This window comes from Erythrolamprus reginae, chromosome 1 (genome assembly GCF_031021105.1).
Source record: "Erythrolamprus reginae isolate rEryReg1 chromosome 1, rEryReg1.hap1, whole genome shotgun sequence".
In the NCBI taxonomy this organism is placed as follows: domain Eukaryota; kingdom Metazoa; phylum Chordata; class Lepidosauria; order Squamata; family Dipsadidae; genus Erythrolamprus; species Erythrolamprus reginae.
In genome coordinates, this window is record NC_091950.1 from 388060669 (window position 1) to 388082277 (window position 21609).

At 40.7% G+C, this 21609-nt stretch overlaps 2 protein-coding genes across 2 annotated transcripts in view; one reads left to right on the top strand and one right to left on the bottom strand.

The window, feature by feature from the left end:
* The window catches only part of C1H8orf74 (chromosome 1 C8orf74 homolog), a 61345-nt gene extending 57501 nt beyond the window's left edge, over positions 1–3844 (bottom strand). The window contains exons 1-2 of the mRNA XM_070734845.1: positions 3798–3844; positions 2982–3101 (exon numbers count right to left, since the gene is read on the bottom strand). The gene's annotated coding sequence lies outside the window, so the exon portion shown is untranslated. The remainder of the gene's footprint in view (positions 1–2981; positions 3102–3797) is intronic.
* A 1476-nt stretch (positions 3845–5320) lies between these two features.
* RP1L1 (RP1 like 1) lies at positions 5321–18534 on the top strand. The gene is made up of 4 exons (XM_070729442.1): positions 5321–5956; positions 6937–7188; positions 10289–10448; positions 12560–18534. Exons 1-4 carry the CDS (start codon positions 5321–5323, stop codon positions 18532–18534), a joined length of 7023 nt encoding a protein of 2340 aa, XP_070585543.1.
* Positions 18535–21609: the final 3075 nt, after the last annotated feature.

Genomic DNA, 21609 nt, shown 5'->3' on the forward strand with positions numbered 1-21609 from the left:
TCACTATTCATTTTACCAAAGCTCATAGTTGTATCAAACACTTTGGAAATACCTTCCATATAAATCCTCTTGCTATGTCATTTCCAATTTTGTTAAATTTAAGAAATGCATTTGAGAAAAGATCTTGAGTCATTGAAGAAGTAGTAATCAAATAAATTATATTGTAATTTGATTGACTTTAGTGTCAGCATTTGGGTTTTTAACAAACATGGACTAATATCAAAAACTGTGAGTGAGTAAACAACAGTGTGCAAAAGGAATAAATCCTAGGAACCTCACAAGAAGATCAAATATATTGAAATATTAAATATGAGACCTGATTGATATATATATTTTGATATGAGCCCATTTTTAGCTGCAACCTGTGCTAAGATAATCATGTATTAGTTTTCCCACATGCTGAATATTACAACATACTTAATGCATTACAGTTCAATTGTAGAAAGGATGTTTGGAGATTCCTGAAATTTCAAACTGCATCCACATTCCTATAGATACAATTAATTCTGGCAATGTTAGTATTCTATACTTTCTATTGGCTGGAATATAACTCATCTTGTTACATATGAAATCAAAACATCTACAAAGAGTTCCATCGCTATCCTAGTTTAATACACCATGAAGCAAGTCATTTTATAGTTTGTGTTGGTCAGGATATATCTGGAATAACGTTTTGAATTCTAAGTTATCACAAAAAAGACACAGGCAAAAGAGAATACATTCAGCGAAGTGACCCAATTCCTAAGAGGTCTAGGAACTCCAGAATGGTTAAAATAATTGTATATATTTTTTTAAAATATGTTTTGTGATTGTCATCTTTATTTTTTGTGTTGGGTGTTTGGCATACATACAACATGGAGTTGTTGTGCTGGATATTTCAAATGAAACTATATGCATTATAATATGCTTTTTTGAGACAAGACATCTTATATGGAATGAAGAAGAATGGAAAGGAATAATAATGGATAGAAACTGAAGGCATGAGAATAAAAAGAAAAAGAAAAATGGCTAAAATATTTGATAGGTTTCTATCTTTACAAAATCATTTAACTACCACTTCTTACAGTATATTTAAACTTCTCACCCCTCTTTTTAAAAAAAGATTTTATCAGTTCTATCTAAATATATTTTTCTCCTCATTTTCCCCTTGGCCAATTTATTTTTCTTTTACATATTTGCCTTTCTGATTTGATCCTCTTTCATTTTCTCTGTAACCACACTGCTTGAAAAGACTTCTTTCTCTCTGTTTTACTCTCTTTCGTACTAATCCTGCAAGCCACAAATTCAGGCACTTCCAGAGCAGTTTAACTAATTGCACATTGTTGCTCAATTTCACTGGAGCATTCTTGGCCACTGAGATGAGTAGCTTGTCCTGTCCTATGCACTGAAAAGGAAGAGTTTATTGGGGGCCAGATTTTGAAAAGTGTTACCAAGGTCCATTTTATTTATGTCACAGGGCAGCAGCTAAACGTTTTACACGAACAGATCTTTTCATTCTATTTTAGTACTGTGCATAATCTCTCTGGAAAGTATGTGCACCAGTGCTGGGTTGCTCCCGGTTCAGACTAGTTCTTAGAACCAGTAGCACGGGCGATGTTGACCTCCGCCCACCCACCCAGGACGCTTCTGCGAATGCAGAAGGTTCGACTGCTGTAATGCTCTCTACATGGGGCTACCTTTGAAGAGTGTTCGGAAACTTCAGATCGTGCAGAATGCAACTGCAAGAGCAATCATGGGCTTCCCCAGGTATGCCCATGTTACACCGACACTCCGCAGTCTGCATTGGTTGCCGATCAGTTTCTGGTCACAATTCAAAGTGTTGGTTATGACCTATAAAGCCCTTCATGGCATTGAACCAGAATATCTTCAGGACCGCCTTCTGCCACACAAATCCCAGTGACTGGTTAGGTCCCACAGAGTGGGCCTTCTCCGGGTCCCGTCGATGAAACAATGTTGCCTGGCGGGACGCAGGGGAAGAGCCTTCTCTGTGGCGGCTCCGACCCTCTGGAATCAACTCTGCCTGGAGATTAGGATTGCCCCCACCCTCCTTGCCTTTCGTAAACTCCTTAAAACCCACCTCTGCCATCAGGTATGGGGAAATTGATTCCCCTGGGCCGTTTTCATTTTATGTAGGGTTTGTATGAGATGTATGATTGTTTTTTATATTAAGGGTTTAAATTGTTTTAATTATTGGATTTGTATGTTTTGTTGTTGTGAGCCGCCCCGAGTCTTCGGAGAGGAGCGGCATATAAATCTAATCAATAATAATAATAATAATAATAATAATAATAATAATAATAATAATGCGCAGAAGCATCATGTGAACCGGTAGTAAAAGGTTTTAGAACCCACTACTGATGTGCAGCATTGGAGTCTTTAGCTCTCTTTCAAAGAGGATTGTATGTAATGAATGTAATATTCTGACTAAATCCACAGAGATGTGAAAGGAATGACAAAATCCATGCCAGAAGAATAGAAAGATGCTACATCAGATCTCTTCTCCCAAGAACAAAAGTCAAGGAAACAGTTGGTCCACTAATAGGAGAAAATGGCAAGAAGGTGATGAGCAGCAGGTAGAAAACAGAACTGCTTAACTCATTTTTTGCACTTATTTTGACCCAAAAGGAAAAAAGAAACTGTCCAGCCTAACAAAAAATAGATAAATAAAATTGTAAAATTAGGAATGCCAATCAGAATAAGCAAGAAAATGGTAAAATAGCACCTATCCACAACTTCAAATTACCAGAAAAAGATGGATTTTACCCAAATGGTCTGAAGGAGCTGGCAGAGGTGATCTCATCACTGAGCCATAACTTTCAATGAGCACCAGGGAACCACCAGAAGACTGGAAATGGGCTGATTTTATTTATTTATTTATTTATTTATTTATTTATTTATTTATTATTTACTCACTGACTCACTGACTCACTGACTCACTGACTCACTCGCTCGCTCACTCACTCACTTACTTACTTACTTACTTACTTATTTGTATGCCGCCCCTCTCCGAGATGTAGTCCCCATCTTTAAAAACTGGTGGTTGCAGGGATGAATCCAGGAAACTACAGAACTATCAGCTTGACAACAAAACTGGAAAAATTCTGGAAGAAGAAAGAAAGGAGTTACCTCTTAATTGACTTTATTAACAACTCATTAAAAATATAATTTGAAGCTGTGCATCTCATACAGTTTCAAATTTTTGGAAACTTCAACAAAGATCTTTATGGGCAAAGTTTTGGGGGTGGCTTTACAAATGGTATTAATTGTAATTATAGAGAGTCTCAGTCATCCAGGTCATGGTTGTCTTTTTTTTTAACAAAGGTTTTTTTTTAATCCTTTTCAACAAATAATACATAGTTTCTGCACAAATATTGTGTGGGTCACATTTGATAGTCATGCATAGTTTTTCTAGTACATAATCAATTCCATTATTACCTCTCCATTTCAATTTCAACCCATAATATTATCCATACATATTTCTTTATCTTAACTTATTTTCTTTTTATTACATACATAAATTACTAATCACTCAAATTTCTCGCCCCTACCTCTCACATCAGTTAATTATGTTATTTACTATACGTTTCTCATATTTTCTATATTTCTATATTAGAACTTCTCTCTATATTTTATTTAATCCAATTTATTTCAAATCATCTTTCAAAATAAGCACATTTATTTTACACATTCCATCTATTCTCTGTTTTACTCTTGTCAGTATTCATCTTCTTCAAGTCTTATATTTAAAAATTTATTAATTCAGTTAACAATCTACATTTAACTACAGCAATTTTTACCATTTTTTTCTTTCTGTTATTTTTATTTCTCCAATTTAAAATGGTACTCAGTGAAAGGGATGTTCTTGGGCTTTAAAGTTTTAGCAACAGTTTCTAGGTGCCCATTAACTGCTATTTCAACTTAGTGAATTTTTTAAAAAATCCAAATTGAAAAATTGCTTTTACCTCTGAGTTCATCTTTTTCACACCTGATCCCAGCACTTTATCCATTCACCGCTCCTGCACAAACACTTTGTAATCCAGCCAACATGGCAGTTTGCCTCTTAGCTCCGAAATGTAAGTTTTCTATTGTGTGATATATTGCTTCTTTATTGCCTTTCTATTCAGCAGAAACCAGCCTAAGATTTAAAGAATGCTTTCTAGCAGCCAGTGGAGTAATGTAAAAGATAAATGACCTATTTTATCTCCGAGATGAACCACAAGTATTTTGTTGCATCATGGAACTATATTTTACTAGAATTAAGTAGAAGAAATAAATAGAAGTGTTATTGTTTGAAAATTAAGCATCTGAGAAGCAATTATTATTCAACCATCAGCCGACTCTAGCCTGAACCAGAACAAAGAGGGTGTCCAAGTAATTGTGGAAAAATGCACTCTCAAGATTGTGGCACAATTGTCATGTGGGCATTGCACAAATATTTCATTAAATCATCTTAATTCGACTAATAAAAAACTGTTAGGATGGGATATAAAATATATTGTTGAATTAGATGAATTTCCAGCTACAGTGATACCTCATCTTACAAACGCCTCGTCATACAAACTTTTCGAGATACAAACCCAGGGTTTAAGATTTTTTTGCCTCATCTTACAAACTATTTTCACCTTACAAACCCACCGCCGCTGCTGGGATGCCCCGCCTCCGGACTTCCGTTGCCAGCAAAGCACCCGTTTTTGTGGTGCTGGGATTCCCCTGAGGCTCTCCTCCATGGGAAACACCACCTCCAGACTTCCGTGTTTTTGTGATGCTGCAGGGGAATCCCAGAAGGGGAATCCCAACAGCACAAAAACGGGTGCTTCGCTGGCAACGGAAGTCCGGAGGTGAAGTTTCCCAGCAAGGGGAGCCTCAGTGAAATCGCAGCATTGTAAAAACACAGAGGTCCAGAGGTGGGGTTTCAAGGACTTCAGTGTTTTTGCGATGCTGCGATTTCACTGAGGCTCCCTTCTCTGGGAAACCCCACCTCCGGAGGTGGGGTTTCCTATGGAGGGGAACCTCAGGGGAATCCCAGCAGCGCAAAAATGGGCGTTTCAGCTGGCAAAAGGGGTGAATTTTGGGCTTGCACGCATTAATCGCTTTTCCATTGATTCCTATGGGAAACATTGTTTCATCTTACAAACTTTTCACCTTAAGAACCTCATCCCGGAACCAATTAAGTTTGTAAGACAAGGTATCACTGTAGGTTATTTGTTTGCTAGACTTCTGGTTATTGTGATATAATGTATGTATGGTATTTCATGTGTAGGTAATTATAATTATACTCCTTTTTTTCGTGCATTGCAGTTACCTCTAAACCTTCCGTAGGATGAGCCTACCACCTGTTGATTATCAGTTCACCAGTTCTTATAGCAATGAGCAACCACTTCTTCCAGCAGTTCGTACAAATGCTGTCACCCAGGTGCCTCCAGCCAAGAAAATAACTTTCTACAAAAGTGGGGACCCACAGTTTGCGGGAATCAAGATGGCCATCAATCAACGCAGTTTCAAAAGTTTCAATGCTCTCATGGATGACCTCTCCCACAAGATCCCCTTGCCTTTTGGGGTGCGGGCCATCACAACCCCACGGGGGATACATTTCATCAACACCCTGGATCAACTGGAGGATGGAGGGTGTTACCTTTGTTCAGATAAAAAATATGTCACACCTCTTAACACTGGTGTTGTCAACCGGAAGTTAGGTCCACAAAAGGTTAAGCAGACAGCCAGTGTTCTCAAGAGAGTAGTTCAAGATATCAAACAAGAAGATTACTCAATGGCTTTCATTCAACAGAGTTCAAGGATACCCAAGAAAATCACTCTAATCAAAAATGGAGATATCACTACACAGATGCCAATTATCCTAAACCGTCGAAATGCACAAAGCTTCAAAGTCCTCTTGGATGAAATTTCAGAAATTATGCAGTTCACAGTGAGGAAGCTCTACACAATAGATGGGAAAAGGGTGAGTCTCAAGTCTTGATGCCGGCATAGCACTAAATGCAAATAGAAAATTCTTGTGCAAATATAATTGTCATGCATTGTGTTCATGCAGAAACAAGTCTAATCTAATTTCTGTGTAATCGCAATGCATGACAATTATATTTACACAAGAATCATCTTAAAAATAAAGGTAATCCTCAATCTAAAGACAGGTATCACAAAACAAATCAGCCCATCAAAATAACTGAGAACCCAAGCTATAAGGCAAAAAAGGCAAACTGGAGAGAAGATAAAATTAAATATGAGGCTTACTGAAATCTTCGCAAGGAAAGGAGACAACAACAAAGTGTTGGTTAGCAACCCTGGAAGGAAAAACAAACTAGGCAAGCCAATTAGTGATGGCAGTTCTTTTTACCAACACAGCCGGATGCTGCATTAAACATCTACAGATAGTCCTCAACTTATGACTGTAATTGACCTTCCCATTATGATTGCATGTTGTGACAGTCATTGAGTGAGATAGCTTTGTTTAATGACGCCCCCCCCCCCCAAAAAAACCCCTCCTGTAGTCCCTGATCATTAAATGGAGCATAGGATGCCTCGTGTATATTAGGCCTTGGAGGTTCAGGCCCACCTACCCCAGGCCTCCTGAACAGGGGTGAAATCCAGTAGGTTCCAACAGGTTCTGGGAAACTGGTAGCAGAAATTTTGAGTAGTTAAGAGAACTGGCAAATACCACCTCTGGCTAGCCTCAGAGTGGGCTGGGATTGGATATTTTGCAATATACTTCCCCCAGCAGTGGGGAGGGAATGGGAATTTTGCAGTAGCCTTTCTCTGCAATGCCCACCAAGTCACACCCACCATGCCATGCCCACAGAACCGGTATTAAAAAGAAAATGGATTTCACCACTGCTCCTGAGGTCTCACCATCCCCAAGATACCATATGCTGCACTTTCTAACCTCGGGATCCCCACCGACCGTGGGCCTGCTTTCCCCTACAGGTCCTTGCAGGCCTTGGGCCTCCTCCCCATCACTCTATCATCATTTTGAAGCTCTCTGGAGGTCCAGTTTTCATGCTGCAAAAAGAGGGCCTGCTGTCCCTCAGCATTCTTGGGCCATATCACAGATGCGGCCACCATTTTAGCATGGCTGTAATGTCCAATTCTCCTCTAGGGGGCATCAGAGAGAGAAAGTCAGAAGTTTCAGCTGCTCCAGTTTTTGGAGAATTGGGTGTCGACAATGGAGGAGGTCAGGTATTCATTCCAAATAGATCCGTCCGAATCAGACGGAGGCCGGCATATCTAGCCAAATATGCATGTGCCGGTCTTGAGGGTGAAGGGGTGTAATGTCCGATTCTCCTCTAGGGGGCACAAAAGAGAGAAAGTCAGTTAGAAGTGTCCTATTGATTTTGAGCCGTGACTACAACCTGTCATTGGCTAGCTGTCATTGTTCTGAAGGATAAATAGCTGTCACCTCAGAGAGGAAAGTGCGCGAGTAGTAATGTACTGACATTAAACAGTTGTTCAATTGAAAGTCTCTGCGAGGTCTGTCAGTATTCTACACTGGCCCCAAGAAATTGTGATTACTTGGAAAATGGAAGGTACTTCTGGGTTTGTGCCACACGGCCCGGCAACAAATTGGTCCATTCTTCTTCCCTAATGCAGTTGCTGCAAAAAGCTCCAAAGTGATTTATTGTGCTTCCAAGTGTCAGGGTTCCAGTAACACACCCAATGGCTCGACTCATCTCCACTATGGCAGCTTGAAGGTGGAGGGAGAAAATGGCTCTGGGCGGTAAAGGGCAGCCATTCGCAGCCCTACTGGGACGCTCTGGGGGGACCGTGCATGTGCCCCACCCTTCAGCTTCCTACGCATGTGCAGAATCATGCCCAAAGCAGTTCCACCTGGGAGCCACCAGCAGGAAGAAATCCTCCAGGAAGAAAGCAGCTTGTCAGGGAGACAACGTCACTCCCCCATCGCCTGCTTGCCAGACAAGCTGCTCACCTGGAGGATTTCTTCCCGCTGGTGGCTCCCAGCCAAGATTGACCACCTTCATAGAAACATAGAAGTGTGACGGCAGAAAAAGACCTCATGGTCCATCTAGTCTGCCCTTATACTATTTTCTGTATTTTATCTTAGGATGGATATATGTTTATCCCAGGCATGTTTAAATTCAGTTACTGTGGATTTATCTACCACATCTGCTGGAAGTTTGTTCCAAGGATCTACTACTCTTTCAGTAAAATAATATTTTCTCATGTTGCTTTTGATCTTTCCCCCAACTAACTTCAGATTGTGTCCCATAGCTGGGAGCCACGAGCAGGAAGCCACCACCACAGCAGCAGCAGAGGCAGAGGCACCCCATGCCCGCTAGATGAGCACCGCGCTCTCTAGGCCCACCCATCAGTGGGATGCTGTTGCTGCTGGCTGGGGTGGTGAGGTTCGGCTGCTGCACATGCACAGAAGCTCAATCTCGTATGCACACCGTCTGCATGCGCGTGCACGACCAGCGGTAATGGAGCTGCGCAGACAGCTCTATTTCCACCAGTGGAAGCTGCCCATCCCTGTCTCTAGGACTGACACCCTAACCCAAACTCTGGAACAGAGTGTGGGGCATAGTGAGATGAAAATCAGGCCCAAGTTCTGTGGGGGTCTGGCGGGGGGAATGAGGGAGAGATAGGCACAGGTGTGCTACATTATCCCCACGGTTAGTTATAAAGGGGAAAGACTGTGGGGATGCTATTGTCCGGAGATATTGAGATACGCAGCAGCTGGATAAGACTTGTCTAGATACCAGAATTTATAGTTTAGCAATTCAGGAACCAGTTCAGATAAATAATGGACACACTTTAGTAGGAAAAAGCAGTCGTAAACAGTTTTACTCTTCAGTGCAAGCAAAATATCTTCTTTCTTAGTCTTCTATTTACAGGAACAAACTTTACTTTAGCCATATGCAGTAAAGCTTACTTACACGTGGATACTAAACCAATCCAGGTTTCTCCATATCAACATTACAGCTCTAACTCAATACTCAACTGATGCTCAAACTGCTTCAACCAGCCAATGAACAACCATCTAAAACACCACACCACACCCATTGTAAAGGTGCTTTACAATTTATAATGCTCTGGCCTAATCAGGTTGCAGTTTACTCCCTATGCCTCAGCATTCATTAATGTTTAACATGCTTACAACCTTCTTTTACCTTCTATGGCAACATCTTTTACCTTCTATGGAATATCGCCTAGGTCCTAGGATTAAGCTAATTCTTGACAGCCATAGCAGCCATAATTGGGGGACAAGGTTGTAAGTAGTTTTTGGATGGTCCACCATAAGTTTGAACAGTGACTAAGCCACCAGTTATAAACTGAGGATTACCTCTAGTAAGTGCAGTATACCTCTGCACTCTCTCCTATACATTAACACTTTACCTTTTTGTCTGTACTTCTGATCCATTCACCCCATAACTCAATCACAGTGACCCAATGAGGAGACAAAGGAGAGCCATCAGACTTATGCTAGTATGGAAGACATGAGTGTTTTCTTGCAATCAGTTGTGTTTGTTTGTTTAATCTGATTTATTAGGGTAAAGGGGTAAAAGGGTAAATTCTGCCTATTATTTTGTTTTCTTACAAGATAATAGGCAGAATAATAGGCAGATAATCTTACAGTGCCTGCTATTCAGTCACTTGCCCAGAGGCTGCTAACTACTGATGAGAGGTCTGCTCTATCACTTCTTACAATGTTTGATCTTTAAAGTTGATGTAGATTGGACAGCTCTTTAAATAGGAGAGTAAGGCAACATGCCACTTTTGAGCATCCTATGCCTGTTTTCTTTGTGCTCCTCAGTTACCTGTGAATTGTGCCAACAAATATTGTGGCTTTCTGCGGTTTTGAGACAGGGAAACCTGAGAAACAAAACAAAATCTCAATTTCACCCATATGTGTGATGCAGCTCTGTCTATATCATTAGCACCCTTGCTACAGTCGTCAGTTTAAAAGAAACATAGACTGGAAGACACACACCTAAACATGCTGTCATAACAATGACGTGACCATTTTAGATCTAGACTGAGGTGTAAGCAGTGAAGGGCTACCAATATTTTTACTACCACACTGTGGGCGTGGCTTATGCAGGACGCCCTGCATTTTCTTTCAACATCTTTCAGTGCAAATTGGGTGCTCTGGGGTGGAGCTCCATTTTTGCTACCCCCCACTGCGTTCCACCCCCCCAACCCCCATCCAGGCAGTAGCCCACCCCTGGGTGTAAGTCAACTACAGACAACAGTGGCACCTTCAGTGTATTGGTTCCTGCTTTCTCGCAATTGACTGCTGTTGTGTTTGCCTCCTCTCCAGATTGACAGTATGCAAGGTCTGCTGCTTTGTCCAAATGTGCTCATCTGCGTTGGCCAAGAACCCCTCAAGCCAATCCTAATGCAAAACCCAAAGAAGCACTCTTCAGAGAAATTACCTGGTCTAGCTTCCCACTCCAACACCTTAGGGAAAAAGAATGAAAGTAAGAACAAATGACCAATGACTGCATTTGGGCTGATGCTCTTTATTTCTAGATTTGGGATGTTTTTTTATTTTTATTAATTTATTTTGTCAAGTACATATTGGTAGTATACAAAGATATAACAGTGTTTATATACATGATATTAGTAAGAGAGAAACATTAGGACAGGGGATGAAAGGCACGCTGGTGGACTTACGCACACCCCCTACTGACCTCTTAGGAATTGGGAGAGGTCAACAATTGATAGGAATGAAGCCTCCTTGCAATTATCAGTTGTCTAATCGGATGAACAGGGGGAAATGACCTTCTAGATTAGAGCAAGAGTTCCTGCTCTCTTGCAATCTAATTTCAACCTTTTAATTTTTCCCTTTCTTTCTGCTTAATCAATTCAGCTGTTTGAATCATCCATTAAAACCAGCATTGTTTTTTTAAAGACCACAATGACACTAGTAATAGGCATTCATAATGTTTACTGTAAACAGTTTACAGTGTTCTCTTAATTTTCGTGGGGTCTGTGTTCCGAGACCGCCCGCGAAAGTCGAATTTCCACGAAGTAGAGATGCGGAAGTAAATACACCATTTTTGGCTATGAACAGTATCACAAACCATTCTTTAACACTTTAAACCCCTAAATTGCAATTTCCCAATCCCTTAACAACCATTTACTCACCATTATTACTGGTACTCACCATTGAATAAGACACTTAGTGATCCTGATATTTATAAACATAATTATTTATTAACAGTAATTATTATTTTTGCGATAACAACGATGATTGCCCGAGATTTCGGCCAATCAGCAATGGCAAATGAAAGTTTGGCGATGACGTATGACATCATTGGGTGGGAAAAACCGTGGTATAGAAAAAAAAACATGAAGTATTTTTTAATTAATATTTTTTGAAAAACCGTGGTATAGGCTATTCGCGAAGTTCGAACCCGCAAAAATCGAGGGAACACTTTATTTTCCTGAGTTTGGGGCATGAGTAGACAACAACACTAGAAAGTACCAATAAAATTGCTTTAGATAAAGTCAAACTCCCAGCCCACGGACCAGATGCGTAATGCACTAGCTGTACCCACCTCTGGTTTAGTGAAGGGAGAGAAGTCACGATAAATCTCGTGATGACAACATGACACCGCAAGTTTGGCACCCATACTTTAGACCAGTGATGGCAAACCTTTTTTTCCTTGGGAGCTGAAAGTGTGTGGGCGTGCACTATCGTGCTTGTGCAAATGCCCACACCCATAATTCAATCCTTGGGGTGGGCAAAAACAGCTTCTCCCGCCCCCTGGAGGCCCTCTGTAGGCCAGAAATGGCCTGTTTCCCAACTTTTGGTGGGCCCAGTAGGCTCGTGTTTCACCCTCCCCAGGCTCCAAAGGCTTCCCTGCAGCCGAGAAAGGGCAAAAACACCTTCCCCCATCACTCTGGAGGCTCTCTGGAAGCCAAAAACGCCCTCCCAGAGCCTGTGTGCAAGCCAAAAATCAGCTGTCCAGCACACACATGCACGTTGGAGCTGATCTAGGACAATAATAATAATAACAGCTCACGTACCAGCAGATATGGCTCTACGTGCCACCTGTGGCACCCATGCCATAGGTTCGCCATCACTGCTTTAGACATAATCTGCTCATCTGGTCACCTGCAATCCAAATACAATTGATGATGAGGCCAGCCGTGAATAGTTCCCTGGTTTTAGCTTCTCCCTAGTAATAATAACTCCATTTTATGAATTACAGTACTGGTATTTTAAAAAGCTTTGGATGATTTGAATAGAGTTTTTAGCACACTACCTATTTGGGGAAGAGAGGGGATGGGTGCATCCTGCAATCTATTTTCCTTTCCTCTTGGCACAACTCAAAGCCTTGAGAGACATCACCAGAAAAAAAAAATACAAGGGGCAATATTTAGTCCCCTTGAAAATAGATTTGTGGTAGATTTGCTTACAAGTATGGAGATTTTGAAAACTGAACCAGATTTTTATGTGATTAAAGCAATTGCTACCAATTTTTATTATCAGTTCAAGATATTAGGTGTGCGTTTTTCATCATTTTTGTTCTTTCTCTCCTCATTACCTTTCCCCCATCCCCCCCATTGCTGCAAACCACAGTGAATTTTGGACTGAAAGCCAAAAAAAGTGTAATTCACCCAAGATCGTCTTTGAGCAATCGATCCATGAGGTTTTCGCTGTCGTCTGAAAAATCTTACATGAATGGTCCAGCAACATCACCAGAAAATGGAATCTGCTCTTCAAACAATGGTCTTAAAGGAGAGGGTTTGGCCCCTTCCTTAGTCAATGATGACATAGAAAAGAAAGTTTATATGAATAAAGATGGCAGCCTATCCGTTGAAATGAAAGTCTGCTTTCATCTGCTCTCTGATGAGACTCTTCAATGGTCCACACAAATCAAGAAGTCCAGCTTGATGAATCAGACCCTCTGTGAAGAATCAGATGCCATGGAAGATAATCAAAGTGAGCCAAGAGAGAAAATGAACCAAGAGACTAGTTTTGAAATGGAAGACTCGTTATATCCTTGTGATGCTGACTCTTACATGTCAAATCTTGATGAATCTGAAAACGAGGTGACTTATTGCCATTGTTGCAGTAAATCACACAGCGACTATGATATTTGGAAGAACCCCATGCATGCTTCTCAAAAGGAAGAGCCAGGAATAACAAATACTTGGTACACACATTCTTCTTGCTCAAGCACCTCATCACACCAGAGAATTGTCCATAAAAAGAAAGCCTCCGTTGAGAGTATCCATACTTCATCAAGTGAAAGAAAACATTCTGAACACATCATACAAGAGACTTCAGATTTCTCAGAGACTCTAGGGAATAAAAGGAAGAACGATAGAATTAAAAGTTGCTGCTGTCAAGATAAGAATATGCAAACAAGCAAAAGCCAAAAAAAGCTATCAGAGAAAATGAATGATGGAGCTAGCTTGGCCAGTTCAGAAAATGAACATGGTTCCATAGTTAGGAAAGAAAGAGAGGAAAGTAGAAGAAGTAGAGCTAGGAGTAACAAATCAAAATGTCAATATTCTGTAGAAAGCCAGATAAACACGTTAGAGGAAACAAGTAGTGTGGTAAGGACAATTTCATCCTGTAGCATTAAGGAAAGAGAAGAAGTTATTGGCTGTTCTTCTTCTCCAGATAGTGCCTGTAGCAAATCCAGTAAATGTAGTACATTTGGAACAAAAAACAAGGTAGAAAGGATTTCAGATAATGATCCCATACCATCGTATGATAAAATATCATGTTCAAATGATGATTGCCCTCCTAAAATTGCCACACAAGTAGAGGTTGAAAAGGAAGATGAGGATAATGAAATAAATTCAGCTTCAGAAAACATGGTATCCAATAGTCTTATCAATGATGACGTCAGTAGATGTAGCAAAAGGTCCAAGACCAGAGTCTTCCAGTCCAAAGTTTGTAATGAAGAAGACAAAAGTGATAGCAGTGAAATGGATATCCATAGTGCTGCTTTATCTGCCTCCAGAATCTTCAGTAGAAGCAAGTGCAACCAATATGACTCAAAAGGAGACTCCAAAGTATCTGGTGGGTCAAGTAGAGGATCCACTTTCAAGAGAAAGAAAACCAAAGGACCTTTACATGGAGAGGATGGAGAGGATGGAAGATCAAGCAGCGGGATAACCTATTCTTCAGAAAACTCAAATGAAGTAGGCAAAAGAGACAAAGGGAGTCAATTGTCTCATACTTCTTCTCATTCAAGTGTGTTATCTTTAAGTGAAGCAGCTGCCAACAGTGAGGAAAATTCCAGCAGGACATCTAAATGCTACAGTAAGTCCTCCAGAAGTAGTCGTAAAAGAACTCAGAGAGAAGATACTCAGGTATCATCCTCTATTTCCAATTGCTTAGAATCTGATGGGAAAAATGGAGCCGATACTGCCAAAAATAGTACCCAGGAAAACATTTCTAATCAAGGAAGTAGCTCAGAATCCATGTGCTCCAAATGTGGCCACATAACAGAAACCGGAAACAATTATCTTCAGTGTGCTAGTTCAAACGACTTGTTACATTCTGAAGCTAAGAGCACTTGTAATGAAGTGAGAACCTCTGACAATAATGATGTCAGCTCGCAGTCAAGCGTAGCACAATCCTCCAAACCAAGACGAAAAAAGAGAAGCAATGCTAGCCTGACATATTGTAGTGAGGATTCGGAAAAAGAATCTACCACCCAGTTCAATTTCCACTCCCCTGTCCCCCCCAGAGGGAGACCCAGCAGCAAGAACAGTCGGTCTGTGCTGATGAACATCAACAGTGCTTCTGCGAGCAATGAATTGGAGAAAACTGTAGATGAGCTGCAAAAAGAAATGGCTGGCTCACAGTTGCCTGAAACGGACACAGCAAATGAGGCAGAGGAAAAGGAAGGCTCTGGGCATGAGAAAAAGCAAATAGAGGAAGAGACAGTGGTCCAAACAGAAGCTGCTTCGGAAACCTGTGACCAAGTCATCCCATCTTCCCTTCCCAATGCCTCTCCTGAAGAAGTTGTGCATGAGTGGCTGCGAAGGATTCCTTCAGAATCTCTGCTGATGAAATGTGAGATGGAGAAAGATGAGGAGACAATTGAATTACATGCTGAAATTTCCAATTGTTCAAGGAACCAGGATTCATTGGAAAACGAAGGTGGTGAGAAGGAAGATGCAGAAGTCTCTGAACGGTTAACAGAAAAGGACTGTCCCCAGGATGAGAAGGCTTCTGAAATTATATCAGAAGAAGCTGAAACTAACCGAGGAGAGTGCCAGTATCCTGACGTCCCCAGCCAAAACAACCACAAAAAAGACTTGCCCAGCACCATTCAAATCTCTGTGCAGATTATGAAAGCACTACTGACTTCCAAACACGAAACAAAATTGGAACGTTCCTATAGTTTGCCCGAAGTGTCTCCTACATTAGGAAAAAACCTTAGCAAGTCAGCCAATATTTTGATACAATGCCTTGCTACCCTACAGCTCCTTGATGAAGAATTGGATCCATCCAATAAACAAAGTAAATGCCTGGATTGGTTCAGATACAAAGAACTCTTAAACATTTTCCAGGCAGTTTGGTTTGGAAACATACTTGAAAACGGGGACGCGAATTTGGGGTTGCAAGGAAAAGGCCAGATAAAAGCATCCTCCAGTTTCAAGGAGCCTAATTCGAAAGACGGTGACTTTACAACAATGACTTCTTCAGGGATTGATCTAAGTAGTGGCGATGGAGGTTCAGGCGAAGAAAATGGCGTTGGTGCCAATGATTGTGCCTTGTTAAAAGAGAAAAGAGATAAAGCCAAATTGCCTGAAGAAGGAAAGCCAGAGCAGGAAGATGGCAATGTGGAAGAGCCAGAGGAACATTCTCAGCTACTTTGTTCAAAACTGGAAGAAGAATCTGCTGGAGCTCAAGAGGTAATAGAAGCAAAGGAAGACCAGGAACATGAGAACAATATTGAACTGGACAAAAATAGTTCACATGATGATCAAAATGTGGATGATACAGAGAATAAGTCTAATGAAGATAATATCCTGATGGAGACTCATGCAGATTCCATGGTCAAAGAAGTAGAAGAAAATCCCAGTGAAGAAGCGGGCAACAATGAGACAGAACCTGACTCAAGTGTAAATGAGGCTATCGATGAGAAAGAGGCCAAGATCAATTCAAAAAACCAGTCTGTTACTAAAGATGATACAGAATCTACTAACTTATCTCATCAAAGCACAGTGAAAGTTTCTCCATTGATCCAACAAAGATCCAGCAGCCAAGACCCAGTTTGGGTGCTAAAACTTCTGAAGAAGATTGAGAAGGAATTCATGGCTCACTATGTCAGTGCCATGAATGAGTTCAAAGTGAAATGGAACCTGACAAACAGTGAAGAGCTGGATTTGATGATTGCAGAATTGAAAGAAGAGGTGAGAAGGAGGATAGAAAAGAGTGTGGAGGAAGAACTAAATAAAATCAAAAGCAGAACAGGCAAGAGGGTTCCAAAACCTCCAGGAAATGAATTAAGGCAAGAATCTACTCCAGAACTAGAAAACCGGAGGCGCCGTTTGACAAGTATGATATCACACAATATCAATTCAAATAAGCAACTGCAGTCAGAGGACATTGACAAAGATGACTTCTTTTATAATACGATTCAAGAAGATGAAACGTATGATGATCAGCTAAAAGGTGAAGAGTATTGCCCCTGCGATGAGTGTATGAGGAAACAAATGGTGGCCAAGACTGCACAGCGTACAGCTGAAGTGATGGCTAAGGCTCCGAACCCAGTTTTGAAGGCTTTTGATCTACAAGAAATCCTGAGGATGAAGAACACCAGTGTTGCTCGTAGCAAGACAGAAGATCATATTAGTGAAGCAGAGGAGGAAGAAGAAGCCCAACAAGAGGCAAAGAAAACTATGGAAAGTAATGGGGAGGAGGAAGCAAAATGTCAGGAGGAGCAGGAAGAGGGGCAGGAAGAAGAGGAAGAGGAGGAGGAGCAGGAAGAGGGGCAGGAAGAAGAGGAAGAAGAGAAGGAGGAGGGGCAGGAAGAGGGGCAGCAGGAGGAGGAGGAACAGGAAGAGGGGCAGGAGGAGCAGGAACAAGAGGAACAGAAAGAGGAGCAGGAGGAGGGGCAGGAAGAGCAGGAGAAGGAGGAACAGGAGCAGGAAGGCCAGGAGGAGGAGCATGAGGAGGAGCAGGAAAATGGGCAGGAAGAACAGGAACAGGAAGAGGAAGTGGAACAGGAAGAGGGACAGGGAGAACAGGAAGAGGAAGAGGGACAGGGAGAACAGGAAGAGGGACAGGAAGAACAGGAAGAGGGACAGGAAGAACAGGAAGAGGGACAGGGAGAACAGGAACAGGAAGAGGGACAGGAAGAGCAGGAAGAGGGACAGGGAGAACAGGAACAGGAAGAGGGACAGGGAGAACAGGAACAGGAAGAGGGACAGGGAGAACAGGAACAGGAAGAGGGACAGGAAGAGCAGGAACAGGAAGAGGGACAGGAAGAGCAGGAACAGGAAGAGGGACAGGGAGAACAGGAACAAGAACAGGGAGAGGGACAGGAAGAGCAGGAAGAGGGACAGGAAGAGCAGGAACAGCCAGAGGTGGAGCAGCAGGAGTCTGTGAAAGGAGAAGGGGAAGAGAATGAAGAGGAGGAAAAGCCCAACATAGAAGATGAAAAAAAGGAAGGGGAGTCTATAAAAGAAGATGAAGCAGAGGAAGAAGCAAAACAAGAAGATGAAGAAAAAAGTGAGATGGAATCTGTGAAAGAAAAAGAAGAGAAGGAGGAAGAGGAAGAAACAAAAGAGGATATAATATTAGGGGACTCTAAGGAAGGAGAAGAGGATGAAGAACAGGAGAAGGACGTGATAGTAGAACAAGATGGAGAACAGGGAGAAAAAGAAGTAATATATGAAGAAAATAATCAGGAAATGGAAGCCAAAAGTGAAGGAGACAAAGAATTGAATGATGAAGAGGAGATGGTTGAAGATGAACCTAATGTGACAGATAATAGTGCAGTAGAAATGGATGAAAAAGAAAGCCAAGGAGATGAACCTGCAGAAAATGTTGGTGAGGAAGAGATTCCTGATAGTAGTGAAGATAATGCCAGTTTGGAGGCAAAAGGTGAGGCATGTTCAGAAACAGTAGAAGTTGAAGAAGAAGATGAAAACAAGGATGGTAGTGAAGCTGGAGAGGTTGAAGCTGAAGGGGAAGATAGCAATGAATCTCTACAGAACCCAGAAGATGACAGAGGAATAGAAGAGACCACTGAAGCCCCAGAGAAAGATTCTGAGGGGAGTTTTTCACAGCAATCTCAGGAAGGATCTGAATATAGAAGTGATGGAGATGAGTCTAGGAAAAAGATTAGCGATGAGAATGGCAGTTGTGGAAGTGATGGGGAATCTAAATTGGTTATAGAGAGTAAGCCTGCAAAGATGTATCCTGATAGTGATGAAGAAGCAGAAGAAGATCAATCATCTCAGGAAAGCTTTAGAATGGGAGAAGATCCCCCACATGAAAATAGTAAAGATAGTCATCGAGTCTCTAAAAAGAAGAAGAAGAACTCAAATGTTATTGATCAAGATGATCTGGACTTTTAAAATGAATTGACGAGCATGTTTGACATATTTGGATTTTTTCTCAACTATCAAATGATACTTTAAGGGGAAACAACACCTGGTATATTCCAGTATGACTTCTGCATAAAACAAAATGTTTTCCTTCTCATATGTTTGAAACATGTAGAATAGAGATTTCTTATAGCAAAAAAAAATAAATCACTGCTATGTTTTTGAGCAAACTTTCAAACTTCTAGTCATGGGCATGATAGCAAACAGTGCAGATTGTCTCTTAAGGCTATTCCCTGAAATCTAATGCCTTCTCATTCATATTTCAAAATTAATATCGATGTACAATGGATGATGTTTCCCAAGTTATTATTTAAATATTAAAAGAAGAGATAACAGAACAGAGTCTTCGAAGAGGGGCGGCATACAAATGTAATAAATTGAATTGAATTGAATTGAATTGAATTGAAATGTAGCCTGCCACAATCCCTTGTAATTAGACTTTCTATCTAGGAGTAATGGGAGCTATAATAATAATATTGTAGACTGTATTGTTTGTTGGACGCCGCTCCGAGTCCTCGGAGAGGGGCGGCATACAAATCTAATAAATAAATAAATAATAGAAAGTGCCATTTTTTCCATAATAAGTATAGATATATTTCCCCTTAATTTACCAATACGTATCTTTTGGGTATGCTGAATGGTGAATGGCATTCATAAATGTAAACTTAATTAATATGAAGTAAATGATCAGGTGGGACATGATGAAAAAGATCTGTCCTGAAATCCTAATTCCACTATTAATCAAAATTGATGGTGCTAATTGAGGTGAAGAGATACTTCAGTTTGATAATTGGTTGCCAGCCTTATAAAATCTGAAGGTAATAGCAGCCATCTCTGAAAAGTAAGGTTAACTAAGACTACAATTCTAAACACTCTTTGGGGAGCAATGTTGTTAGGTTCAATAGGATTGATGAATCTTCTGAATGACAGTGCTCAGTATTATATTATTAACAGTGCTCAGTATTATAATTATAGTATTGTATTATTAATATATGTGAATTATTAATTTACAATTGCCTTTTTAAATAAAAATTCAAAGACAAAGGGTTTTTGAGTTTTTTTGGGTGGGAGGTGAAATAATGTGATTCATAGAGATGATTTGATAAGATTCTTGACAATCCAGTTTATGAAATCTTTTGAGAAAAATGAATTCTCCAGTGACAAAAATGGTGTGGGGCCTGAGATAATGCTCTGCTGGGAAAGAAAGAAAAAGTTGATTCAGGTGAGAAAGAGGAAATCTGATAACAATAAATGGAAGAGAGCTGGACTTGGTGATTTCATGTGTGTTCTACTCATTATTAAAAGGTTAAATCTATGAAACTCCAATCAGGTAAGATTCTGCATGTAAAAAAGTTATAAGCCCGCAACATAACTTTATCCCCTTATATAGAGCGCTGGTGAGACCACATTTGGAGTACTGTGTTCAGTTCTGGAGACCTCACCTACAAAAAGATATTGACAAAATTGAACGGGTCCAAAGACGGGCTACAAGAATGGTGGAAGGCCTTAAGTATAAAACGTATCAGGAAAGACTTAATGAACTCAATCTGTATAGTCTGGAGGACAGAAGGAAAAGGGGGGACATGATCAAAACATTTAAATATGTCAAAGGGTTAAATAAGGTTCAGGAGGGAAGTGTTTTTAATAGGAAGGTGAACACAAGAACAAGGGGACACAATCTGAAGTTAGTTGGGGGAAAGATCAAAGGCAACATGAGAAAATATTATTTTACTGAAAGAGTAGTAGATCCTTGGAACAAACTTCCAGCAGACGTGGTTGGTAAATCCACAGTAACTGAATTTAAGCATGCCTGGGATAAATATATATCCATTGTAAGATAAAATACAGGAAATAGTATAAGGGCAGACTAGATGGACCATGAGGTCTTTTTCTGCCGTCAGTCTTCTATGTTTCTATGTTTATTGCTAATGGTATGTTAATCGATTCCTGTCTAGATATCTACTGAATGTTAGATAGGAAAGGAAGGGAACAATCTGAGTGATTGACAGTAAAGGGGTCTTCTGGAACAAGTCTCCTATTTCTCCTTCCAACCCTTCTTCTATATCCCTGTTAATAGGATTGTTTCTGAACACAGGTGTTAATCTTTCTCGGAAACAACTTTAAGTCTGTATTCAAAATAAGTTTGAATAAGAGTCTTGCAGGGAGCACAAAAATAAAAGGGAAGAGAAAAAAGGAATCCAACAGGATTACAGGTAGGCCTCAACTTGCAACAGTTCATTTAGTGACCACTCAAAGTTGCAACGGCACTGAAAAGAATGCCTTATGACCATTTTTCACACTTACAACCGTTGCAGCATCCCCATAGTCATGCAATCAAAACTCAGATTGGCAACTGACTCATATTGTACTGCTGTTGTAAGCCGCCCTGAGTCCTTGGGGATTGGGCGGCATAGAAGTTGAATAAATAAATAATAAATAAAATAAATATTTATGACTGTTGCATTGTCCTAGAGTTGTGAAATCTCTTTTTGCAACCTTCTGACATGCAGTCAATGGGGAAGCTAGATTCACTTAACAACCACGTTATTAACCTAACATCTGCAGTGATTCATTTGCAGAGTCTTCGGAGAGGGGCGGCATACAAATCCAAATAATAAATAATAAATAAATAAACTGTGGCAAGAAAAGTTGTAAAATGGTGCAAAAACTCATTTCACAAATGTCCCATTTAGCAACAGAAATAATAATTTATTAGATTTGTATGCCGTCCCTCACCGAAGACTCGGAGTGGCTCACAACAATTATAACAATGTGACAAATCCAATACTTAAAATACATCAAAAACCCATAATTAAAACCATGAAACACAATCAAACCGTAAACTATATGAGCCCGGGGGTGTCTCAGTTACCCCACGCCTGGCAACATAGGTGGTTCTGCAATAACTTACAAAAGGCAAGGAGGGTGGGGGCGGTTCTAATCTCTGGGGGGAATTGATTCCAGAGGGCCGGGGCTGCCACAGAGAAGGCTCTATCCCTGGGGCCCGCCAGATGACATTGTTTAGTCAACGGGATATGGAGAAGG